This window comes from Pseudophryne corroboree, chromosome 3 (assembly GCF_028390025.1).
Source record: "Pseudophryne corroboree isolate aPseCor3 chromosome 3, aPseCor3.hap2, whole genome shotgun sequence".
NCBI classification, from domain to species: domain Eukaryota; kingdom Metazoa; phylum Chordata; class Amphibia; order Anura; family Myobatrachidae; genus Pseudophryne; species Pseudophryne corroboree.
In genome coordinates this window covers 692,142,500-692,169,575 of record NC_086446.1, presented here as the reverse complement: position 1 = coordinate 692,169,575, position 27,076 = coordinate 692,142,500, and the positions used below count along the sequence as shown (strand labels likewise).

Here is a 27,076-nt window from a genome sequence, read left to right as displayed (position 1 = left end):
CCGCCGGTTTCTGGACCTCTTCACTCTTCGGCATCTGCAAGGGGGTCGGCGGCGCGGCTCTGGGACCGGACTCCATGGCTGGGCCTGTGTTCGATCCCTCTGGAGCTAATGGTGTCCAGTAGCCTAAGAAGCCAATCCATCCTGCACGCAGGTGAGTTCACTTCTTCTCCCCTAAGTCCCTCGTAGCAGTGAGCCTGTTGCCAGCAGGACTCACTGAAAATAAAAAACCTAACAAAACTTTTACTCTAAGCAGCTCTTTAAGAGAGCCACCTAGATTGCACCCTTCTCGGCCGGGCACAAAAATCTAACTGAGGCTTGGAGGAGGGTCATAGGGGGAGGAGCCAGTGCACACCACCTGATCCTAAAGCTTTTACTTTTGTGCCCTGTCTCCTGCGGAGCCGCTAATCCCCATGGTCCTGACGGAGTCCCCAGCATCCACTTAGGACGTCAGAGAAAATGGAAATGTAATACCACCAGAAACTGTATAACCTGCATCACATGCTATAGTAAAGTCATATAGTCACCTGAAGTGTCAATGCTTCGGTCCCCTTTCGGACCAATTTCAAGACCTCCAACAATTACATCAGTCACTATCAAGGCAAAAAGTACCTGCAGTTACTTGTTGGCTTGAGAGCGGCTGCTGTAATTATTGGCAGCTTTGACTCAGGCAAGGGACAATGCGTGATGGGCCCTGCGTGACACAACCCCTAGTCACAACCCCGCTGTTGCTGATCACACCCCCTGCTACGGTACATAATAGGCCCTTCCTAAATTTCAGCTCCAGGCCCATGTGGTCCTTAATCTGGCACTGGTTCCACCTCTCTAGCCATAAGGAGCCGTGAGTTGAAAAATGCAAACTATTCTGCCTAGAGAAGGAAGCATAAAACTGTTTTGTGAGTATGCGCATTAGGACAATGCGTGTTTTACACAAAGACAACAAACGTCATATCAGTCCCACAGTGTGCTTTATTCAGACATGGATGGAGGTGCTATCACTGTGGCTTACAGGGAATTAGCAGCGATGCACTAGTATGTTAATGCAGCAGGAGGTGTAGTGCATGGGAGAAAGGAAGACACAGACTGTGGTGTGTTTGGGGGGGGAAGTAGATATACACTCATATAGAGCAGCAAATTCTATTGCTCTTATATAAAAATCTGAGGTGGCCCTAGAGATACCAGGCCCCAAGATTTTTGTTGCCAGCCCTGGATGCAGCATCTGATCACCTGTGATACCACTGGTCAGCTGCATGACCCATGGGGTCGCACAAGCTGGCGGCTGCAGCTCCTACAAAGAGGCCAGGAAATCTCTGTCTCCCTACGGAGACCCAGGCCTTGGCACCAGAGCCGGATTAAGGGGGGGGGGGGTCCCGGGGATACGTACCCCCGGGCCCCCCTTTCCAAAAGGGCCCCCTGCCACACTACAGATCGGATCTCTCTTCCGATCCGATCTGTGGTGCTGTACTCCCGTCCGCACTGCAGCGGCGGCCGTACAAACAGGACAGCTGAGCAATGGCTCAGCTGTCCAATAACGTATGAGTGAAGTAGGCTGCCCCAATGGATGAGCTGCAGGCTGCTTCATTCATACATGATTGGAGAGCTGAGCCGTCGCTCAGCTGTCTGTGCGGTTGGCGGGGACGGGAGCGCAGTTCGATCGTTGGCTGGTATGTGACCCCCCTACCCCGGCCTCCTCCTCTCTTGAATAGGGGCCCCACTGTCTTAAGTACCCCGGGCCCCCCATGGAATTAATCCGGCTCTGCTTGGCACTGCCCCAAAATAAAGGCAACACACCTCTTTTGGGAAACAGCGGCCGTCACCACCTCCTCCCTGCCACTAAACGCAGCAAACTGTCAATCACCGACAGTCTGCAGCCATAGTGTGTAAAACATTGCAGGACCCACCAGCACCCCTGATTAGTGTTAGAGTCACTTCCCCAAACACTAGTATGGGGAGAGTGATTCATAGAAAAATGGAAACTTTTTGTTAGCGTTTTACCTCTTAGTTTAATTTTGTCATCTGAAGATGGTGAAATGAGCTGAAGCATACCTTGCCGAGTGGAGTGGGCGGATGTTGGAGCACAAATCACTGCTGGCTCATACGCAGTGGGAAGATGATTTACAGCACTTTTGCTAGCTCACTCTCTGTGCTGCTTGCCGTTTTCCGGAGGACATCACTGGACAGGTTAGTATTACTAAATGGCTACATAAATCTACTATATATCACATCAATATGATGTGCTAAATATTGGTAATTACTAGAGATGAGCAGGTTCGGTTCTCAGAGAACCGAACCCTACCGGACTTCATTACCCGAGCCCGGATCCGAGTCAGGCTCGGGTTTTCCCGCCTGACTCGGAAACCAGAACGAGGCAAAATGTCATCATCCCGCTGTCGGATTCTCGCGGGTTTTGGATTCTGAATAAGGAGCCGCGCGTCGCCGCCATTTTCACTCCGGCATTGGAGAGTGTAGAGAGAGGACGTGTCTCCGTCCTCTCAGTGTCCTCAGTGTCCGTGTCTTGTGCTGCATCTGTCCAGTCACAGTGGTTGTGTCCTCTGCTGCCATATGTCCAGTGCTGCAGTATAAGTCCAGTCCAGTGGTGCTGTGTTGTGCTGCATCAGTTCAGTGGTGGCGTATTGTACGGTATCAGTCCAGACACAGTGGTTGTGTCCTCTGCTGCCATATGTCCAGTGCTGCTGTATAAGTCCAGTCCAGTGGTGGTGTGTTGTGCTGCATCAGTTCAGTGGTGGTGTGTTGTGCTGCATCAGTCCAGTGGTGGTGTATTGTGCTGCATCAGTCCAGTCACAGTGGTGGTGTCCTCTGCTGCCATATGTCCAGTGTTGTTGTATAAGTCCAGTACATTGCAGTGGTGCTGTGTTGTCCTGCATCAGTCCAGTTGTGGTGTCCCTGTGCTGCCATATATGTCCAGTGGTACTGCCGTATGTGTCCAGTGATCCTCCCATATATATGTCCATTGACACTGCCGTATATGTCCAGCAGTACTGCCGTATAAATCGAGTGATCCTGCCATATAAGTTCAGTGATCCTGCCGTATAATTCCAGTGGAACTGGCGTATAAGTCCAGTCCAGTGATACTGCCGTATATGTCCATTGATACTGCCGTATATGTCCAGCGGTACTGCCGTATATGTCCAGCGGTACTGCCGTATAATTACAGTGGTACTGGCATACAAGTCCAGTCCAGTGATACTGATAAATATATATGTCCAGTGATACTGCCATATATGTCCATTGATCCTGCCGTATATGTCAGTGATACTGCCATATATGTCCATTAATCCTGCCGTATATGTCCAGCGGTACTGCCGTATAAATCCAGTGATCCTGCCGTATAAGTCCAGTGATCCTGCCGTATAATTCCAGTGATCCTGCTGTATAATTCCATATAAGTCCATATAATTCAGTATAAGTCCAGTCCAGTGGTGCTGCCACATAAGTTCAGTGGTGCTGTCCTGAGCTGTATATTATTTACTCCAAATAAAGGGGTTATTAATATTTAATCCAAATAATTTTCACAGGGTTTGCCCTGTGTGGTGTAGAGGTATGCTCTCCTGTACCACATATTGTTATAAACTCCAGAAAAATAATGGAGAACAAAAATTTGGAGGATAAAATAGGGAAAGATCAAGAACCACTTCCTCCTAGTGCTGAAGCTGCTGCCACTAGTCCAGAGGTTCCCAAACTGTGTGCTGTGGCTCCCTGGGGTGCCTCGGGACACTTGCAGGGGTGCCCTGGGTTGGTGGTCCAGGACCAATTCAAATTATTCATGGTCAATATAATAGGCAAAACCAGTGCTGGTGGCTGCAAGTCATAAAATATGTGGTCAAACAGAAGCAAATCTTGTCCCTCACCACACAACTGACCCTAAGGATGACATATAAACGCGATCTACTTAATGTAATATTTCTTTCTAAATTTCTCAATAAGAAATTTTGGCCTAGGGGTGCCGTGAAAAAAATTCTGATATTCTAGGGCGTCGTGATTCAAAAAAGTTTGGAATCCACTGCACTAGTCATGACATAGACGATGAAATGCCATCAACGTTGTATGCCAAGGCCGATGCCCAATGTGATAATAGAGGTCATGTAAAATCCAAAAAAGACAAGTTCTGTAAAAAGACACCAAAAAATAAATTGAAATGGTCTGAGGAGAAACTTAAACATGCCAATATGCCATTTCCGACACGGAGTGGCAAGGAACGGCTAAGGCCCTGGCATATGTTCATGACTAGTGGTTCAGCTTCACATGAAGATGGAAGCCCTCATCCTCCCGCTAGAAAAATGATAAGAGTTAACCTGGAAAAAGAACAGCAAAGAACTGTGCATTCTGAGATGGTATCACAAATCCCCAAGGAGAGTCCAAGTGTGTCGGCGGTTGCGATACCTGACCTTCCCAACACTGGACGGGAAGAGGTGGCTCCTTCCACCATTTGCACACCCTCTGCAAGTGCTGGAAGGAGCACCCACAGTCCAGTTTCTGATATTCAAATTGAAGATGTCACTGTTGAAGTACTCAAGGATGAAGATATGGGTGTTGCTGGTGCTGAGGAGGGAGTTGACTATGAGGATTCTGATGGTGATGTGATTTGTTTAAATCAGGCACAGGGGTGACAGTTGTTGTCCGTGGGATAAATAAGCCTATTGTGATGTCTGGGCAAAATACCAAAAAAGCCACCTCTTCGGTGTGGAATTATTTTTTCACAAATCCGGACAACAGGGGTCAAGCCATGTGTTGCCTCTGTAAATCTGTAATAAGCAGGAGTAAGGATGTTAACCACCTAGGAACATCCTCCCTTATTCGTCACCTGCAGCGCATTCATCAGAAGTCACTGTCAAGTTGTGAAACTTTGGGTAAGAGTATAAGCAGCCCACTGACACCTAAATCCCTTCTTCCTCTTGTACCCAAGCTCCTGAAAGCCACAACATTAACTTCCTCAACATCAACTTCCTCCTCAGTCAGGAACACCAATAGTCCTGCAGGCCATGTCACTGACAAGACTGAGGATTCCTCTCCTAACTGGGATTCCTCCGGAGAATCCTTGAGTGGTACGCCTGCTGTTGCTGCTGCCGCTGCTGTTGTTGCTGCTGGGAGTGGATCATCATCCCAGAGGGGAAGTCGGAAGACCACTTGTACTACTTCAACTAAGCAACTGACTGTCCAACAGTCCTTTTTGAGGAAGATGAAATATGACAGCAGTCGTCCTTTTGCAAAGCGGATAACTGAGGCCTTGACAGCTATGTTGGTGTTAGACATGTGTCCGGTATCCGCCATTAGTTCAGTGGGACTTAGAGAATTGTTTGAGGTACTGTGTCCACGGTATCAAATCCCATCTAGGTTCCACTTCACTAGGCAGGCGATACCAAGAATATACAGAGATGTCAGAAAAAGTGTCCTCAGTGTCCTACAAAATGCAGTTGTACCCACTGTCCACTTAACCACGGACATGTGGACAAGTGGAACAGGGCAGACTGAGGACTATATGACTGTCACAGCCCACTGGGTAGATGTATGGCCTCCCGCAGCAACAAAAGCAGCGGCACCAGTAGCAGCATCTCGCAAACGCCAACTCGTTCCTAGGCAGGCTACACTATGTATCACCGCTTTCCATAAGAGGCACACCGCTGACAACCTCTTACGGAAACTAAGGGACATCATTGCACAATGACTTACCCCAATTAGACTCTCCTGGGGATTTGTGATATTGGATAACGCCACCAATATTGTGTGTGCATTACATCTGGGCAAATTTCAGCACATCCCATGTTTTGCACATACAATTATTTTGGTGGTGCAGAATTTTTTGAAAAATGACAGGGGCGTGCAGGAGATGCTGTCGGCGGCCCGAAAAATTGTGGGCCACTTTCGGCATTCAGTCACCGCATGCCGAAGACTGGAGTGCCATTAAACACAACTGAACCTTCCCTGCCATCACCTGGTAATTAGGTGGAATTCAACACTCTATATGCTTCAGAGGATGGGGGAGCAGCAAAAGGCCATTCAAGCCTATACATCCACCTACGATATAGGCAAAGGAGGGGGATTGCACCTGACTCAGGCGCAGTGGAGAATTATTCCATCTTGTGCAAGGTTCTGCAACCCTTCGAACTTGCCACACATATGAAGTCAGTTCAGACACTGCCAACTTGAGTCAGGTCATTCCCCTAATCAGGCTTTTGCAGAAGCAGCTGGAGAAATTAAAGGAGGAGCTAAGACGGAGTGATTCCGCAAAGTATGTGGGACTTGTGGATGGAGCCCTTCATTTGCTTTGCCAGGATTCAAGGGTGGTCAATCTGTTGAAATCAGAGCACTACATTTTGGCCACCGTGCTCGATCCTAGGTTTAAAGCCTACGTTGTATCTCTCTTTCCAGCAGACACAAGTCTGCAGAGGTTCAAAGACCTGCTAGTGAGAAAATTGTCAACTCAAATGGAACGTGACCCGTCAACAGCTCCTCCTTCACTTTCTCCCGCAACTGGGGCTGCAAGGAGAAGGAGAAGATTTCCAAGCCCACCCGCTGGCGGTGATGCAGGACTGTCAGGAGCGAGTGCTGACATCTGGTCCGGACTGAAGGACCTGCCAATGATTACTGACATGTCTACTGTCTGTTAGGGTCTCCTGCCCTGTGCTGCCACGTCGTCATGGCAACCGGGAGACGAGTGCTAGCGGAGTAACCTGAGCGCAGCTGATACTCCGGTTCGGGTCTTTTGCTGTGCAGTGGTTACAGGCATGGGATCCGGTGCTGGTTTTTGTGCTCACAGTCTGTGAGGTCTGAGGGGGGCGTGGACAGCACCTGCTTTATAAGGCCTCTTCTCAGGTTAAGCAGATGCTGCTGAATCTTTGTTGGTTAGTCAGTTCCTGAAAGTTAGCCAGTACTGTGTAGCTTTGTATTTTGTTGTTGCTTACTGCAAATAGGCCTGGGCATTTGGTACTACACTCTGCCAATCCAGACCTAGCAGTAAGACTGGAGTCAGTCGTTTAGCCTGCTGAGGTTCTTTTGCTATTCTGTGAACCCAGCAGGTTTGTGGCTGTACTTTCAGACCTGCCTGCATAATCCTCTCTCACTGTGCAGGGCGTCCATGTGTCAGTTTAGTGGCAGTAAGCTGAACCTGGGCCCTGCAAGTGAGAATTAGGATTGTGGAGACTCTCCTTGTGTCTATTATTCCATCTCTGACCAAGGAGTTTACTGCCACACCCGTTGGTAACCCTTTAGGGTTTTGCTGTTGCCCTTAGCAACAGCATTTCGGGTTCTCTACGTATTAAAACACAACATCTTGCTTTTTCCATCTGAGCATTTCTAATACTAGGGAGACACCCAGTTTCTTAGCCTCTGGGCTTCTCTGTTCACTCTGTGTTGGTTTTGTTACCCTATCACCTTCTGTGTACGTTATGTCATATTTCCCAGTCTGTCTGTGAGTTCATTTGTTTTGCATCCCTCTCTGTTCAGACACCAGTACATTCCTGCAGGCACTGGTGTGTATAACAGTTCAAACACCAGTACATTCCTGCAGGCACTGGTGTGCATAACATATTCAGCAGCCCAATACTCCTGTTGAAATTTTGTGGGAATATGGAGCATACCCCTCAAAATACGTTGCAACAGGTGGTCGATCAGGTGCAGGTCCTGACTCGTCAATTTAATGATTTGTCCATTAAAATGCACACCTCCCAGGCCGCTGGCGGAGCTCCCGCAGCAGCAGCACCTTCAGGGGTTAAGGAGCCAAAAGTAAATCTTCCGGATCGTTTTTCTGGAGATCGCTTGCAGTTCTTTTGTTTCAAGGAGAGCTGCAAATTATATTTCCAGCTTAGGCCTCAGTCTTCTGGGTCAGAGATTCAGCGGGTGGGCATAGTGATTTCCTTGCTACAAGGAGACCCACAGGTCTGGGCATATGGGTTGCAGCCTGACTGTCCGTCGCTTAAAAGTGTTGATGCTTTTTTTACGGCACTGGGCATGTTGTATGATGACCCTGACAAGACGGCCTCAGCCGAGGCTCAGATTTCGATCCTTAAGCAAGGGCGAAGGCCAGTTGAGGTTTACTGTACGGAGTTTCGGAGGTTGGCCCATGATACCCAGTGGAATGACCCAGCCCTGAGACACCAGTACCGAAGAGGTCTTTCTAACCAGATAAAAGACCAACTGGTACAATATCCCTTGCCTGATAGCTTGGATCAGCTCATGCAGTTATCCATCCGGGTGGATAGACGGCTGAGAGAGCGTAGGCTTGAAAGGGAGACCGAGGTTTCCTCCTTTCCCAAGGGAACCTCAGACTCTGAGGAATTTTCCGAGGAGCCTATGCAGATTGGGGCTACCCGCCTCTCCTCGCGTGAGAAGACGCGGAGGAGACAGCAGGGGTTGTGTTTGTACTGTGGGAATAAGGGTCATGTGGTAGTATCATGCCCAGAAAAGCCGGAAAACTTCAGGGCCTGAGGGTGATGGGAAATATCCTGTCAGGCCAGAAGTCAGAATTTCCCAAGAAGACTTTTATCATTCCGGTGACCTTGAAGATCCTCGGTCAAACTGTCAAGACTGAGGCCTTTGTGGACAGTGGGGCCGACGGGGTTTTTATGGACCGCCAATTCGCCCTGAAACACTCTGTTTCCTTAGTACCCTTGGCGTCGGAAATTGAGATTTGTGGGTTAAACGGGGAACCATTATCCCAGGGTAAAATTACCTCTTGCACTAGCCAGATTTCTTTGTTTATTGGAGCCACACACTCTGAAAAATTGTCCTTTTATGTGACTGTCTGTACTTTTGCCCCATTGGTGTTGGGGTTACCCTGGTTAAGGGTCCACAATCCTCAATTTGACTGGGTCTCTGGGGAGATTCTTAGTTGGGGTACTGATTGTTTCAGGAGTTGCTTGAGCCTTCCAGTCAGGCTCTCGCAGCTAAGTTTGCCAGGATTGCCAGGGTGTTATGCAGATTTTGCGGACGTGTTCTCCAAAAAAGTTGCAGAGGTACTACCTCCCCATCGCCCCTATGACTGTGCCATTGATTTGTTGCCGAATGCTAAGCTTCCCAAGAGCAGGTTGTACTCCCTGTCACGTCCTGAGACTCAGGCTATGGCAGAGTACATTAAGGAGAACTTGGCTAAAGGATTTATCAGACCTTCACAGTCTCCAGTTGGGTCGGGGTTCTTCTTCGTGGGTAAAAAGGACGGTTCATTGCGACCCTGCATCGACTTCAGGGAATTGAACCGTATCACGATTAAAAACTCATACCCACTGCCTCTCATTTCGGTCTTGTTTGACCAGCTTCGTACTGCCACCATTTTTTCTAAGATTGACCTACGCGGTGCGTACAATCTAATCCGAATAAGAGAGGGGGATGAATGGAAGACTGCCTTTAATACCCACTCAGGGCATTATGAATATTTGGTGATGCCTTTTGGGCTCTGTAATGCCCCGGCAGTCTTCCAGGATTTCATGAACGATGTGCTCAGGGAATATTTGGATAGATTCTTAGTTGTATACTTAGATGACATCCTAATCTTCTCCCATTCCCTGGAGGAACATCGGAAGCATGTACGCTTAGTCCTCCAGAAACTCAGAGACCACCGGCTTGGGGCGAAGCTGGAGAAGTGCGAATTTGAAGTTCAGCAAATCGCATTTCTAGGATATATTATCTCCCCAGAAGGTTTCCAAATGGAGGGTTCCAAGGTACAGGCAGTCCTGGATTGGGTGCAGCCCACTAGTTTGAAGGCGCTTCAGCGTTTCCTGGGCTTTGCAAATTTTTATAGACGATTTATCGCTGGATTTTCGTCTATAGTGGCGCCCTTGGTGGCACTCACTAAGAAAGGGGCGGATGTTGCTCACTGGTCTCGTGAGGCCAAAGCGGCTTTTGCCCGTCTCAAAAGGGCATTTGTCTCGGCCAAGGTGCTGCGACACCCAGATCCAGAGCGTCCTTTTGTGGTGGAGGTGGATGCCTCTGAGATGGGTATTGGGGCAGTGCTCTCTTAGATGGGAGTGTCTGATAATCGCCTTCATTCCTGTGCTTACTTTTCCCGTAAATTTTCGCCTGCCGAGATGAATTATGACGTGGGTAACCGGGAATTTTTGGCTATTAAGGATGCACTCGAGGAGTGGAGACACTGGCTTGAGGGGGCTAAGTTTGTGGTCTCAATTCTCACCGACCATAAGAATTTGGCATATTTAGAGTCAGCGAAGCGTCTCAATGCCAGGCAGGCACGATGGGCTTTGTTTTTTGCTCGCTTTAATTTTTTGATAACATATCGTCCTGGGTCAAAAAACATCAAGGCTGATGCGCTCTCGCGGAGTTTTGCTCCAATCCAGGAGACCACCGAGGAGCCGTTGCCCATTGTGTCCCCATCATGTATTAAAGTGGGCATTACCCAGGACCTCTTGTCATTAGTCCTTAGAGCACAGGAGCAGGCTCCTCCAGACCTTCCGGTAGGTCTTTTGTTTGTGCCTCCTAGGTTAAGACAGCGAGTGTTCCTGGAATTCCATGCCAAGAAGTCGGCAGGTCACCTGGGTATTGCCAGAACTCGGGAGTTGCTATCTAGGGCGGTGTGGTGGCCCTCGGTGGTAAGGATGTGGATCAGTGGGTTCGGGCATGTGACATCTGTGCCCGAAATAAGACTCCTAGAGGGGTTCCTGTTGGCCCATTACATCCACTCTCTATTCCATCTAAGCCATGGACCCACATTTCAATGGATTTTGTTGTGGACTTGCCCAAATCCTCTGGGATGACAGCCATCTGGGTTGTCGTTGACAGGTTTTCGAAGATGGCGCACTTCGTTCCACTGGTTGGGCTGCCATCGGCCAGACGCCTGTCTGAATTATTTATGCTGCATGTTGTGCGCCTCCACGGGTTGCCACTTGATGTGGTCTCTGACCGCGGATCCCAGTTTGTGGCCAAATTCTGGAGGGCATTTTGTTCCGATCTCCAGATTTCTGTCAGCTTGTCGTCAGGCTACCATCCGCAGTCTAATGGGCAGACTGAAAGGGTGAACCAGACCTTGGAGCAGTTCCTCAGGTGTTCTCCAAGTGTCAGACTGACTGGGTTGCTCATCTGTCAATGGCGGAGTTTGCCTATAACAACGCGGCTCACTCTGCTACAGGGATCTCTCCCTTCCTTTGTGTGTATGGGCATCATCCTAAGGCCAATTCTTTTGACCCCCTGGACTCCAGGCCTGGTGGTTCCTCTGTCGTTTCGGTCCTTAGAGGTATTTGGAGGAAAGTGAAGAAAGCCCTTGTGTCTGTGTCATTAGTGACCAAAAGGGTTTTTGATAAGCGGAAAAGACCCTGCAGCTTCAAATTAGGAGACTTCGTCTGGTTGTCAACCAAGAATTTGAAGTTAAAACAGCCATCTCATAAGTTAGGCCCCCGGTTCATCGGCCCTTATAAGATCACCAGGGTTATCAATCCGGTGGCATTTCAGTTAGATCTGCCCCGTTCTTTGGGTATCAATAAAACATTTAATTGTTCCCTTTTAAAACGGGCGATTAGTAATCCTTCTTCCAGAGGAAGACCTTCCCCTCTTCTGATACGTGGCCAGAGGGAGTTTGTTGTTGAAAGGATTCTTGACTCCAAGATGGTTCGGGGTCGGCTGTCATTTTTGGTGCACTGGAAGGGGTATGGCCCGGAGGAGCGGTCGTGGGTGCGCAGTTGTGATCTTCATGCCCCCAGACTGATACGCTCTTTCTTCTCGCAGTTCCCCGATAAACCCGGTGGTAGGGGTTCTTTGACCCCTCGTCAGAGGGGGGGTACTGTTAGGGTCTCCTGCCCTGTGCTGCCACGTCGTCATGGCAACCGGGAGACAAGTGCTAGCGGAGTAACCTGAGCGCAGCTGATACTCCGGTTCGGGTCTTTTGCTGTGCAGTGGTTACAGGCATGGGATCCGGTGCTGGTTTTTGTGCTCACAGTCTGTGAGGTCTGAGGGGGGCGTGGACAGCACCTGCTTTATAAGGCCTCTTCTCAGGTTAAGCAGATGCTGCTGAATCTTTGTTGGTTAGTCAGTTCCTGAAAGTTAGCCAGTACTGTGTAGCTTTGTATTTTGTTGTTGCTTACTGCAAATAGGCCTGGGCATTTGGTACTACACTCTGCCAATCCAGACATAGCAGTAAGACTGGAGTCAGTCGTTTAGCCTGCTGAGGTTCTTTTGCTATTCTGTGAACCCAGCAGGTTTGTGGCTGTACTTTCAGACCTGCCTGCATAATCCTCTCTCACTGTGCAGGGCGTCCATGTGTCAGTTTAGTGGCAGTAAGCTGAACCTGGGCCCTGCAAGTGAGAATTAGGATTGTGGAGACTCTCCTTGTGTCTATTATTCCATCTCTGACCAAGGAGTTTACTGCCACACCCGTTGGTAACCCTTTAGGGTTTTGCTGTTGCCCTTAGCAACAGCATTTCGGGTTCTCTACGTATTAAAACACAACATCTTGCTTTTTCCATCTGAGCATTTCTAATACTAGGGAGACACCCAGTTTCTTAGCCTCTGGGCTTCTCTGTTCACTCTGTGTTGGTTTTGTTACCCTATCACCTTTCTGTGTACGTTATGTCATATTTCCCAGTCTGTCTGTGAGTTCATTTGTTTTGCATCCCTCTCTGTTCAGACACCAGTACATTCCTGCAGGCACTGGTGTGTATAACAGTTCAAACACCAGTACATTCCTGCAGGCACTGGTGTGCATAACACCGTCACTGCATATGATTCTGTCACCATTGAAAGAATGGTGGACGATTATATGAGTGACAGCATCCAAGTAGGCATGTCAGACAGTCCGCACGTATACTGGCAGGAAAAAGAGGCAATTTGGATGCCCTTGCACAAACTGGCTTTATTTTACCTAAGTTGCCCCCCCCCCCCCCCCCCCCTCCAGTGTGTACTCCGAATGAGTGTTTAGTGCAGTCGGTAACTTTGTCAGCGATCGGCGTAGGAGGTTACTTCCACAAAATGTGGAGAAGATGATGTTCATCAAAATTAATTATAAATTCCTCCGGGAAGACCTTGACCAGCAATTGCCTCCAGTAAGTACACAGGGACCTGTGATGGTGGATTCCAGTGGGGACGAATTAATACTCTGTGTGGAGGAGGATGTACACACTGAAAGGTGTGAGGAATCGGTGTATGAGGATGAGGTCGACATCTTGCCTCGGGTGTAGTATGGTATGCCGACGGCCGGGCTCCCGGCGACCAGCATACCACCGCCGGAAGCCCGACCGCCGGCATACCAACAGCGTGGCGAGCGCAAAATCTTGCCTGACGTGATGTGTAAAATGGGGACTCTTGCCTGCCGTGATGTGTAAAATGGGGACTCTTGCCTACCGTAATGTGTAAATTGGGGACTCTTGCCTGCCGTGATGTGTAAAATGGGGACTCTTGCCAGCCGTGATGTGTAAAATGGGGACTCTTGCCTGTCGTGATGTGTAAAATGGGGACTCTTGCCTGCCATAATGTGTAAAATAGGGACTCTTGCCTGCCGTAATGTATAAAATGAGGACTCTGCCTGCCATAATGTGGGGATTTAATGTATCAAGGGCAATGCGGTATGTGGCATTATATGGTGCAGGGGGCATTATTGTGTGGGGCATAATATGGTAGAATTTTTTTTCCTATGGTGGGCGTGATCTGTTGGTGCAGGGTCAAATACTGGAGTGTGGGGTAGTCTTTTCAGATGAGGCCACGCCCATTAGAATGAGGCCACGCCCCATTGCCGGTGGCACGCGCGCAAGGTTTTTTTTTTAATCTAAGGGGGTTGCTTTTTTGTATATCATGGGGTCCCCGTTTTTAAATCTCGCACTGGGAGTCAAATTGGCTAGAAACAGCCCTGTGTCTGGCTAATGAGATCACTTTGCTTCCGGGTTCGTGACCTGGCCGCACTACTCCACATGTGTTGTTTTGAGGTTGTGCATGTGTGAGGGGAGTGTTCCGGGGAGGGATCCTACAGATCTCTCTCCCAGACACGTTTGCGGAATGTAGCCCATAGGTGTAGATGGCATTATATACTGGGGCCAAGCTTTAAAATGCTTAACAACCTGAAGTTGGGTAAATTTGGCTTTTTAGCAGCCCCAAACCTATGGGGGCAGCCCATGTGAAAGAAAATGGGGGATCGCAGCAGATGTCTCCAACATCTGTTATGGTCACCGATCCCCATATATGTATCCTGGGGATGCTTAATATTTGTGGGCATTCTCTGACTATGTAATTTTCAGGGGATAGGCTGCAAATACTTTTTGATAAATATGCCCCCTTAACATTGCTAGAAACAGGAAAGTACACTGCCGGATGATAGGTTGATAGTTATAAGGTCAACAGTCAATAGGTTGTCTCTGTATGGTTGACATGCAGTGGTGTAAGTATGCAGGGACACTCGGGTACGGAGTACCCTTAAGAATTTGGCAGCAGGTACGCAGTACCACCCACTGCACACTTTGCACCTGTGACTGGCATTACTGCAATTATAATGCGCTGCCGAGCAACAAGACCATGGTGTTCGGCAGCGTGATGGCGCCTCCCACTTTGTCAGGGCTACAGGGAGTGCGACGGTGATGTCATGAGATGACATCACGCTTCCTCTCCTGACGGCCGTGGCTGGAATGAAGAAAGGGGCCTGGGGACTGGGCTGGGTGCCTTTTACCGCAGTGTCCAGCTGTTTCCCTTCACTCAGCTTGAGTGACGCATCGGAACTGAGCGGCTTTTGTTCTTCACAGGCTGGGCATGTCTCTGGCTTCACTGCGTGGGGTATTTAATTTTTTCATATAATGTGAACACTACTATATTTCTATTATTATGAGGGCATTATTATATATTTCTATTGTAATGTGGGACACTACTATTTATTTCTATTATTATGGGGCATTACTATATATTTCTATTGTAAGGTGGACACTACTATTTTTTCTATTATTATGAGGGCATTACTATATATTTCTATTATTATAAGGGCATTACTATATATTTCTATTGTAATGTGGAAGACTACTATATATCAGGACGTGCAGTCAGGGGAGGCAGTGCCTCCCCAGTCATAATGAATAAAATAATACAAAGAAGATATTTGTAACAAAGATTCTGTGTCATAGATATCTTCTTTGAATTATTCTAATCATTTCTCCCTTTGAATATATCTTATCTTTGACACAGAATTATGGGGATGGGAGGCAGCGGGAGAGGTGCCTCCTGCTGACAATTGTAAAGTTCAGGAAGCTTGGGGTGGGCAGCGGGGTGAAGCCAAGCTGTAAAAGCCCATTGAAAAATAATGGAAAAGCGGCACAAGTATATGTGCCTCAATCACAGGGGTGTGCATTCAGCCCACATAAATGCACGCCCCTGTAAGTCTCGAAGATTTGATTGGACCAGCGGATCCACTGTATCCGCTGGGCAGCGGGCACATTCAGCGGCGCGACACGGCAGGGGTTGCGGCCATTCGTGGTGCGGCACCCGGCGGAGAAACTGTGGCTGGCGGCAGACCTGGATCTGAGAGGATCCAGTCCCTGCCAGCCATTCTGCAGAGTTCAGCAGTGGATAGTCGAATACCCATTTAAAAAATGGCGCCTCAGCGTAAGTTTTGAAATTAAAGATGGCCACCACGAGCCAATCACGGCTCGTAGCGTCATCACCCCGCCCCCTCACCTGGCTTATATCAGTCCGCCGGCGCGGATGGAGCAGGAAAGAGCTCCTGAAGACAGAATACCCTGGAAGGCCTGGGGAAGCGGCGGCCATGAAAAAGAGCTTAAAGGCCGCTGCCACCAGGTAAAGATGCAGTATAATAAACTATTACATCATTAGTTGTTGTGTTTTTATTTTAATATTTTATTTACAGGCGGACTACGGGGGCCAACGGGCCCTTATTGTCTAGGCATGCTGGCACTTGTGGTTCTCCAGGTGCCAGCATGCTGGGGCAGGCTTGCTGGGACCTGTAGGCTGCCTGTAAAGAACAATATTGTCCTACTATGAACTCCACACCTACCGCCACCAGGGGTGTGGGGCCCACTTTCTGAGGAATTTCAGCCCTGGGCTGACTGGTCTGGGGGATGTATAATGTTATGGCAGGGGGGGCCCATACTGTGTGTATCCCCTGCTATAGCATTATCCCCCTGGCTGGTTCAGCCTGTGCTGGTTCTGCTTAAATAAGGGGAACCCTATGTGTTGTTATTTTTTTATTTATTTATTTTTTACTTTTTTTGGGGGGGGGGGGGGTGCGGGCCACTATAAGTCAGTGCCTCACCTGTCACTGACCTCACCACATGTCACTGCTATATATGTCTATTATTATGGGGCATTACTATATATTTCTATTGTAATGTGTACACTACTATATATTTATATTATATTAGGGGCACTACTACTACTACTACTACTACTACTACTACTACTACTACTTTTATATTCCTGTTATAATAGAGGCATTACTATATATTGTTAATAAATTGGGGGAATTACTATATATTTGTATTATACTGGAGGTATCACTATGTATTTCTATTGTAATGTGGGCACTACTATATGTGTCTTTTATTATGGGGCATTACTATATATTTCTATTGTAATGTGGACACTACTATATATGTCTAATATTATGGGGCATTACTATATATTTCTATGTAATGTAAACACTACTAAATATATATTTTTTATTATGGGGGCATTACTATATACTATATATTTCTATTGTAATGTGGACACTATATACTGTATATTTTATTATAGGGGCATTACTCTATATTTCTATTGTAATGTGGATACTACTATATATGTCTATTATTATGGGGCATTGTCGGACTGAGATGTTGGACCCAGAGGAGGAGAGGGGGGGAGCCGCGGGCATACAGGGGACAGCAGTGATACAGCACAGCGCTGCAGCAGAATGTCTCACAGCCACGCCGCTCACGCTTGCTGGAGCTGGGTGGACACTGCCGTGAGGTCAGGCGTCTGTGAGACATCCTTCTGCAGCGCTGCTGTAACACTGCTCTCCTCGGTCTGCCCGCGGCTGTCCCCGCTGGTCTCCCCCCTCTCCAGTCCCTCATCTCAATTCTACTTTTTAAAAGTCGAATTGAGATGAGATTGAATAGGGGTTGTCGGATCTATTCCGACAAATGCATGTCGGAATGGATCCGACCCTAATTGAATATACCCCTAAATCTTTGTATTATACTGGAGGTATCACTATATATTTCTATTATTATGGGGCATTACTAAATATTTCTATTATTATGAGGGCATTGCTATATATTTCTATTGTAATGTGAACACTACTATATTGTTAGCTTAATAAAATGAAACAACTTTTTTCACTATAATATTTATAAAATAGTATTTCTCCCATAGGAGAAATTACAGTATCTACCTCTTTATTCAACACACAAATTTATTCTGATTCCTCATCTTCTGATTGGCCAGACAGATGTGTATGTTTTACAACAGCTTTATGGTGGTTTTAATAAAACAAAAAACAAAAAAAACAGGAAAAACCCACCACTAAACTGACGTAAAACAGACGGACATTGACAGTGGTTTACAAACCCCATCACAACCGCTGAATAGTAAATTCAGTAGCTTTGTGCTTCAATTTGCTGGAGAAGTGAAGCAGTTTTAAAATCCCAGCAAATCTGCTGCTAAGTTAATTTACTCCTACTTCTTCTGTATGTTTGATGTGGATCTAATTTAGGGTACAATGTTTATTCATTAGAAATTAAGTTATAATACACATTTAGGTATTGGTAAAATGCTTTAAAAGTGGCAATAGTAAATAAATATTGTTTGCAATTGAAAAGGATGTGCGAAATCTCTGAAATACTCTCCAATCATACAAAGAAATATAGAAGCGATCTTTACAACACTTGGTCGTCAAGACACCTAACAGTCAAGATCATAAGGAAATACTGAGATGCTAATTAAGGGGGACATTTACTAAGCAGTGATAAGAGTGGAGAAATGAGCCAGCGGAGAAGTTGCCCATGGCAACCAATCAGCACTGAAATAACAGCTATTATTTGCATACTATAAAATGAAACAGAGCTACTCATTCATTGATGGGGCAACTTCTCCACTGGCTCACTTCACCACTTTTATCACTGCTTAGTAAATGTCCCCCTAAGTCATTTTTGCTCCAGAATAGATATCCTTATATCCAAGTCTCTTTGGTTGCCTTAGGGACAGAGTTTGGGAAAAACTACTTCTAAACCTGTAATAACCTTGTAGACTACAAGCAGGGCCGACTCTACCATTAGGCAGCTTTAGGCGGCTGCCTAGGGGCGCCGGCCACTGGAGGGCACCGCATCACTGAATTCATCTAGCAAAAAACCGAAGGATGTCTCTGTATGCGGGTTAGTCATGAACTTACAGATGGGGGGATGGAACAAAATAAAATTTAATTGTATGTATATACATACACGTATGTATATATATATATATATATATACATACAATTACAGGGATGTAGTCCGGCTGACGGGATGTTGGCATTCGGAATACAGACGCCAAAATCCCTACACCAGTGGTTCTCAAACTCGGTCCTCAGGACCCCACACGGTTCCGTTTTTCCATGTCACCCAGCAGCTGCACTGTGTATCACCAACTGTCACATTTTAAAAATCTACAGGTGACCTGCAAAACATGAACCGTGTGGGGTCCTGAGGACCGAGTTTGAGAACCTGTGCCCTACACCTATCAGAATACCGACGCTGGAATCCCGACAGTCGGCATCCTGAATGTTAGTATGCCGGGGAGGGTCAGGGCAAGGTTCATTAATTTAATTCAAAATGTTGGTATTATGGTGCGGCATCCTGTACCCAACCCCAATGAAATATCCCCATTAGACCCCATATACAGTAATTTACAGTAGATAAAGAATTGACAGCACTCAAGGACTTTTAAAGTGAATGTATATTGTGAACAAAGTCGTTAACAATATACTTTATCAATTTAAAAGTCCTTGAGTGTTGTACTTTTCTCTGTATATGTATAATGATGCAATTCATGGGAGGTGGTGGTGGCTTTGCAGGTTAGGGGGCGCTAGACTGAAGCTTTGCCTAGGGTGCAGAGAGACCTTGCACAGGCCCTGACTACAAGAGGTATATAATTTATTTTGATATGCAGTTGTGTGTATGTACTACTACTGCTGCTTATGTGATGGCAATTACAAGTAATGACACCACTGGACTTGTCTGTATAGTAACTTGATAATTAGTTTTAATACTGAACATTCAAAACAAATGGATTAAGAATGTTCAGGTTCTTACTGTACATTTTACATTTATATTACACATATTGCCAATATTTTACAATTTTAGTTTATATATTTCTGCATTATAATTTAAATAATTATAAAAAAAAACAAACAAATAAACAGCAGCATAATAAAACTAAATTCACGATTTTGTGATAAACACAGAATTCACATATGTGCTACATTTGCTGAGTACTGTAAAAGGGATTATATTGTTCAGGTTGGGCATTGTTCATGATAAACTGGTGCGGCACAGGCAGGGATAGGAAGCGCGGATCTGGGTGATATGGAGAATCTGCGGGCTGTTGGTATGAATGAGCCTGGGTTGGGTAAAAGTGCATATTGTTGACTGGTACTGGAGGTCCATGATAGTAAGAGATGGGGTGAGGGTAATGGGCGGAGGATGTGCTAAGACGATGCTGGTGGTCTTGCATTTGTCTTTTCAACTTCATCCTTCGATTCTGAAACCAGGTTTTGACCTGTAAATAATAACAACAAAAAAAGTTAGATATACAGTCATTGACTTCTGATACTCCATGGGGGCGATTCAAGTGTTTTACAAGCCAGCAGCCACTAGATGTCCAACTAAATGAATGCTCCATTCAGGCGGGCACAGCCGTCGGTGCCGACATTACGGTTATGTTGTTCCGTCATTTTGACGGGCTAGTACTAGCATAGTATAAATAAAGCATTGACTCTACATCTAATAAGATCACCTTAAGAAACTAATATAATAAACCCCACATTGCTGCTTGCTATAGAGGAAATGCCAGCTCCAAAATTAAGCAAAAACTCCAAGACAATAAAGGTTTCCCACCATCAGTGCTCCACTATAGTGTTGGTGTGTATAGTAATATAATAGCTGTACACTCAGGTCATTGGATGAATGAAGGTTTCCACACTTTGACAGAGCACATTACTTAAAATTGCACTTGATGTCTGTAGCTCTCCTAAACTTTTCCAGCACTCTTTGTGGAAGGAATGTACTAAAATTATAAAAGTTTTGTCTGTAAAGTAATTATATATTCAGATAGATATGCCAAGAATGTATGTTCAACCCCCAAGGCAAATTTCTTACTGATATAGTTTAAATGACAACTAAACTTAATGATTTGTTCATTTGTATTGTTCTTAGACAATGGTTACAGTATATAATTGTTTCCAAAGTATAGAACTATAAGCTTATCTGTTGAATCCAAGGGCAAAAAAAAATAGTAATACCCCTTTTACACATACATCTAAAACCCGGGTTTTTGCACATGAACGTGCATTGACTCAGGTTTTCTGTAGGTGTGAAAGGAAACGACTAGGGTCCGCAACTCTGTTCACGAACAGGGTAAAGCGGAAACCCGGGAATTTGCCGGCTTGCTAGACCTGGCAAATTCTCAAGTTGCATGTGTGAAAGATGTATAATAAGTCAGCATTAGTACATTTAATTCCAAATAATACAAGTTATGTCAAGGTATAGAGACATTTCAGTGTGGATATTTAAATGTTACAATTTATCTTACATTCCGGGCTACATGGTTAAATTTACGCCCCTGTGTTGCAAGCTATATACTTTTGCTGCATATTTTTCATTTATCAGCATGAATTGGCTTATAAGTTTTCATAGCTATGGTAACACTGCCTTAAAGTGTAATAGAACAGTGCCCCCAGTGGCCACATAGAAATGCTACACATCAATTGACCTTAAAAGCAGTATCTTTTGTACGTCAAACAGAAATGGAAATACCGTACAAAGAAAGCAATATGATTCAGATTTGCTTTGCCAGGAGAGTCCTACATGATAATATATCTAAATCTAATTAATTCAACATGCAAACTTGACTTTCAGTACTAAACAAAAAATGGGATAAAAGTAAATGAAGAGAACAAAATATTTTTTATTTCCATATATTCTTTTAACTTTTGTCCGGCATGCAGCTTTATTTTATTAAATAAAATATTATTTAATTAAATAATAATAGTAATACCTGGGAATTTGAGAACATGAATAGAATATGCTATACTGCTTTCAAGGTTAAAGTAAAAGTTAATATCTATGGACACAGTGCCTCTAGTGGTCATTCTGTGATGCAACATACAAAACATCCTTGGCTTTACTATGCAATGTAATTTCTGAACAAAATATCTCCTAGACTTGGGGCAGTTATTCATTTGTTTTCTAAGAATAGATACCTGTATTTCAGATAACTGAAGGGTACTTGCTAACTTCTTCCTCTCCGATGAGCCTAGGTACCGCTGTTTTTTAAACATCTCTTCAAGCTTGCAGATCTGCTGGGAGGTGAAAGCTGTCCTCATCCTGCGCTGCAGATCACTCTTTGGGCTGGTCCCCCCATGGTCATCTTCTTCTGGCTGACCACTCTCTGAACTGTGAGAACTTGCCTGCTCACACTCATCCTCAGAACAACTGGGCGTTAACTCATCTGCACCTACCCAACCTCTGTGTGAAGCTGTTGGGGCAATAAGAACATAATGCATTAATGTAAACACTCCATACAATATAGCCTGATTGCTTTGGAATGGTGTCAATCTTCAGCACTCAATGAACTCCCCGTCCCTCCCAGTCCTGCAATAATATTAACTAGAAATTGGAGAAACATGCTATAAAAGCATGCTATAAAAGCAAAAGTTGCCATAGCAAAAGGCTGCCTAGTATTATACATTTGTTATTTTTTCATTTAGAAACATTCATTTTGAATAAACAATGGCAACCTTCCATAGCAATTCACAATATAGGCTACCCAAAATGTATTTGAAGTAAGAGTCTTTGATTGTAGAATTTTTTTCAGAGATGGCTGAGCTTTAGGTTTTGTAAGTACAAGCTACAGTAAATTAGTAATGTGTACCCCTTTATTTAAGACACCACCTACTCGGTTATATTTACCAGTAAAAAAAAAAAAAAGTCTCAACCATATAAAAAGAAGTTGAAAGGGAAAATGGAAACAAACTCAATATAAAACTACAGTATTTTTATGCTGCTCCCTAAGCACTTATGGTGAAACTGTTCTATTTCAGTTCTGCTCACAAATCGGTATACAAAGATCAGTATAGGTGGTCTAGCTTTAGAACAGTGGATTGAACTGCTTAAGAAAAAGTTGTGATCTACTCTTAAGATCTGAAAGAAATTTGTGTTTTTCTTATACATTAAATTCCTGCCCTAAAACCTAGTTGCTAATTCCAATACTGTAGGTGTGTAGGTTTCAATAATGTTTGGTTTAAAAAGATAATTATCTACATAATTCTTTCAAGCTAATAAAACCATGACAATCTAACCTTGTAAAAACAAATCTATAAAACTTGTAAGAAGACATGGTTTAAAAAAAGAAACAAAAAATTAAATAACTGAATCTTGAACTATTCATTTAAGATATTTGAATTAAATGGCCAGAATTCAATATAACTCATATACAGTGTGATGGAAAAAAAAAATGTGTTAAACAATTTCTAAATAATACAGACTTGTTTAAAAGCTTATTTGTAAAAGCAAATGACTCACCAATTAGGGAAGAGACACCATTTTGTAGGCAAGTAACATGTTTTTCAGGAAAGCTCTTGAAGGGCTCAGTATCTCCAGAAGGTTCCGCATGACTATCTTTCCGCTTGGGCTGGATGGATCTAGCAGAATGTCTACAAGGAGGCTGCGGCTGTGGCACACAAGGAATATGAGGCTTTGAGGCTACTTTACTGGCCAGTGCCTCTTCTTTACTGCCAGTGAGGATAAAGTCTATGGAGAAGCTCTGTCTGACCATGCTGAAGTCCAGTTTGTATCAGCTGGAGCTACCAGCTTTGGCTTGTTGTGTGTGCTTTAGATCTTGCTCTGTGCTATGCTCTTAGTCTCTTTATAGGTCATTGGATATGCTAATGCAAACCACATCAAAGGAGGCACAAAAACCAGGGATAATAGCTATGAAAGGCGACTAATTAACGTTACCAAGCCAGGTTCTCACTTCTAACAAATGTCCCTGGACCTGGCTCCAGTGAGTCTGCAGGACTGCTATTGTCACCTGGTGATTTTATAGTGGGGTTTTAGTCTGCGCTAATAGCATATTACTGTATCCTAATTCCCATAGATAGACAACAGAGAAACCAGAGCTCATCCCACTTGCTCTGTTTGCTTTTCATATCTCCATTTTATTTAAGGGCAAAGGGATAAAATGAGTCTATTGTACTTTATACATTTTGATCCTTTTATATTTAATTATCATTGAGGGAAGGGAGTAATCTAAACATAATCAAATGAGTAGAATGAGCACAGCAATGCCAGTTTGTATTGCTAGTTTTTCTAAACCTAATAAAGTTTTATTGAAACATTTTTTGCAATATACTGTAAAACAAAAGCTTGAAAAGCTCCTGTCTTACATAGTAGTGGGCAACAAAGAATATACTAGGGGGAAAACTAAGAGTATCATTCTAACAGGAAAGACCAGGGGAAGGGGAAAGCAGAGAAAACACACCAGCACCAAGGTCCAATGGCAAATACTCGTACATAGACCAATGTGATACATAAGTAATATAAGGTAGACTGTAGGTAAGAAATGAGGTACAAACATAAACAATAAAGATTGGAGGAGGAACATGGTGAGTGAGAGTTTCCTAGTTGTGACTTCTCTGAGTATTAGAAATGACCTAAAGAAGGGAGTCTACGCATTTCCACCATTGTGCAAAAATGTTTAACTTTATTAATATAGCAGCATCATTTTCCATAGCGTTACATGATAACATATGGTATAGAATGTTACATATAAAGACTGACATTGAAGTGGAAACTATGGTCCATTATTATTATTATTATTGCTGGTAGAGTGTTGTACCATGATCTATAGATTGTAAGCTTGCGAGCAGGGCCTTCCTACCTCTATGTCTGTCTGGTTTTGCCCAGTTTTGTTCTATTACTGTTGTATTAATTGTAAAGCGCAACAGAATATGCTGCGCTATATAAGAAACTGTTAATAAATAAATAAATATACACTATAATTACCTCCAATGCTTATTAAGTTTATCTGTATTTTGTATGATTTGTAAAGCTGCCTTTCCAAATAACTATGGATAGTATATAGAATATAGCCATATATAGATTAAAAGGTTTTATGGTTAACTTGCTCAAGAGGTTGTAGAAGTTTTAACATATCAGAAATAAAATTAGTGTTTTTGTTTTGTTTTGTTTTTTTGCATGATCTGCAAATTAACATGATTTGAAACAGGTATCATATAATCTAGGGTTACAGAGACAGGTAGCATAGAATCTAGGGTTCCAGAGACAAGTAGCATAGAATATAGGGTTCCAGAGACAGGTAGCATAGAATCTAGTGTTCCAGAGACAGGTAGCATAGAATCTAGGGTTCCAGAGACAAGTAGCATAGAATATAGGGTTCCAGAGACAGGTAGCATAGAATCTAGGGTTCCAGAGACAGGTAGCATAGAATCTAGGGTTCCAGAGACAAGTAGCATAGAATATAGGGTTCCAGAGACAGGTATCATAGAATCTAGGGTTCCAGAGACAGGTAGCATAGAATCTAGGGTTCCATAGACAAGTAGCATAGAATATAGGGTTCCAGAGACAGGTAGCATATAATCTAGGGTTCCAGAGACAGGTAGCATAGAATCTAGGGTTCTAGAGACAGGTAGCATAGAATCTAGGGTTCCAGAGACAGGTAGCATATAATCTAGGGGTCCAGAGACAGGTGGCATAGAATCTAGAGTTCCTGAGACAGGTAGCATAGAATCTAGGGTTCCAGAGACAGGTAGCATAGAATCTAGGGTTCCAGAGACAGGTGGCATAGAATCTAGAGTTCCTGAGACAGGTGGCATAGAATCTAGGGTTCCAGAGACAAGTAACATAGAATATAGGGTTCCAGAGACAGGTAGCATAGAATCTAGGGTTCCAGAGACAGGTAGCATAGAATCTAGGGTTCCAGAGACAAGTAGCATAGAATATAGGGTTCCAGAGACAGGTAGCATATAATCTAGGGTTCCAGAGACAGGTAGCATATAATCTAGGGTTCCAGAGACAGGTAGCATAGAATCTAGGGTTCCAGAGACAGGTAGCATAGAATCTAGGGTTCCAGAGACAGGTAGCATAGAATCTAGGGGTCCAGAGACAGGTGGCATAGAATCTAGAGTTCCTGAGACAGGTAGCATAGAATCTAGGGTTCCAGAGACAGGCGGCATAGAATCTAGGGTTCCAGAGACAGGTGGCATAGAATCTAGAGTTCCTGAGACAGGTAGCATATAATCTAGGGTTCCAGAGACAGGTAGCATAGAATATAGGGTTCCAGAGACAGGTAGCATAGAATATAGGCTAAGATCAGCCACATAAAGTCAGTGCCATAAGCAGAAGTCAGCCCATGAGATATATATGTAGTGTATATGAACATACAGGGCGACGGATGACGGTTGGAGACATTTTGTACCAGACGCACACATAAATGACCCTGGGTAAAAGTTGCCGTTTGCTTAGTGTGCTCAGCTAATGCACCGCTAGATGAGTCCAGGTGTGAGGGGAAAGTATATGTGCTAAGGTTATGTCAGGGGAGTACAGTAGTTATTTGTGCCTGGCTGGCACTGTAAGAAACCAGTAGTTTTTTTTCCCTGGTTTATATCGGGAGATGTGTCTTATTAGTAACAATGCTACAGTACCCAATACATACACAATATAGTGCTTTTATGAAGGGGCAAATACATAACACAGTCTACTGATGTCTGGACAGTGTTAATAGTAAATAATAAAGTCACATTTACCGTGTAAAATTGAATTAACTATATATTAAATATTTATATTTCACTGCTGCATTAAGAAATTAAGTTTCACCAGATTGTACCAATAATCACATCCAGGTCAGGGGCTGTGATTTGTAACAGGTAAAGTAATCGTTAATGCAACCACTTTACTTCCGGGTTTGGACCCTGGGCGTGCCACACATGCATGTACGAACAGACAGTACCAGTGAGAGATCCTTAGGAATCCTCCACCACATAATTTGTAGTAACATAGTCCATAGGCTACAATGGCTAACATCATCTGAAGTTGGCATTAGCTACTCGTACCAATTTCCAGAATGCTTAGTAGCCTCCATAGAAATCTAAGCTTCCCCTACACATACATTCAGGTGATGCTTATTAATTGTGGGCACTGGGCAGTATCCTAAACATGGCAGTTTTCGTGGATATCCCACAAATTACTTTTGGTAAATATTCCCTTGGGCTGGTGAGAACACCTACTTGGTAAATAAGGATAAATAAATCTATTTTGAAAATGCATAACGAAACACAAGTGACTTTATTCATTTCTCTACATACAATGTTTTTAATACCTAGCCTTTTATTTTCAAATGCAAATTGCTGTGTTTTTTAATTGTCTCAGGTTTGTTGTTGTATTCTGAGTGTTGGCATTCTCAGTGCTCACCCACATTGTGTAAATGTTATGACATTGCTGTTGGCCTTTGTGTCCAATATTTTGGCTTGCTGTCTGAACAGATGTATAACAATACTCTATTGTTGACATGGAAGCCTCCCATATAGACTTTAGCCACTTCCCAGAAGTCTGAATATTCCGAATATTGCATCTGTCAAAATGTATTTATTATGGAAAATCCAATTTAACTAATTATTTTCTTGTTAAATATTAGTAATCTTTTATATTGGCATAGATTAAATCTGGTTTACACATGTCCATTAAAGAACAATAAACTATTTACAGTAAGTGGCTGTGCTGCTGTCATGTCTTCAGGTACAAATAGACCTGCAACCTTATCATTTCTGGTTTAAAGGTTTATAATCCAGCACAGGCCTCTAATAATTAGTAATAATTGGTGGTATATATATATATATATATATATATATATATATATATATCGTTTCAGTCAATAGTTAAATAGT

The 27,076-nt window shown here is 44.2% G+C and overlaps 1 protein-coding gene across 1 annotated transcript; it reads right to left on the bottom strand.

Annotated features, from left to right (window-relative positions):
• Positions 1-19,203: 19,203 nt before the first annotated feature.
• On the bottom strand, positions 19,204-22,950 carry LOC135057404 (homeobox protein pv.1-like). The gene is made up of 3 exons (XM_063963295.1): positions 22,698-22,950; positions 21,377-21,651; positions 19,204-19,674 (listed from the first exon to the last, which is right to left on the bottom strand). The coding sequence occupies exons 1-3, from the start codon at positions 22,948-22,950 to the stop codon at positions 19,375-19,377; spliced, it is 828 nt and encodes a 275-aa protein (XP_063819365.1). The 3' UTR covers positions 19,204-19,374.
• Positions 22,951-27,076: the final 4,126 nt, after the last annotated feature.

Bases quoted from the DNA above. Each gene is read 5' to 3' on its own strand.
- LOC135057404 (XM_063963295.1), bottom strand. From the start codon at position 22,950: ATGGTCAGACAGAGCTTCTCCATAGACTTTATCCTCACTGGCAGTAAA. The intron at 21,652-22,697 runs GTGAGTCATTTG...TTGCCCCAACAG, and splicing joins TGGTGTCTCTTCCCTAATTG to CTTCACACAGAGGTTGGGTA. The intron at 19,675-21,376 runs GTATCTATTCTT...TATTATTTACAG, and splicing joins TTCAGTTATCTGAAATACAG to GTCAAAACCTGGTTTCAGAA.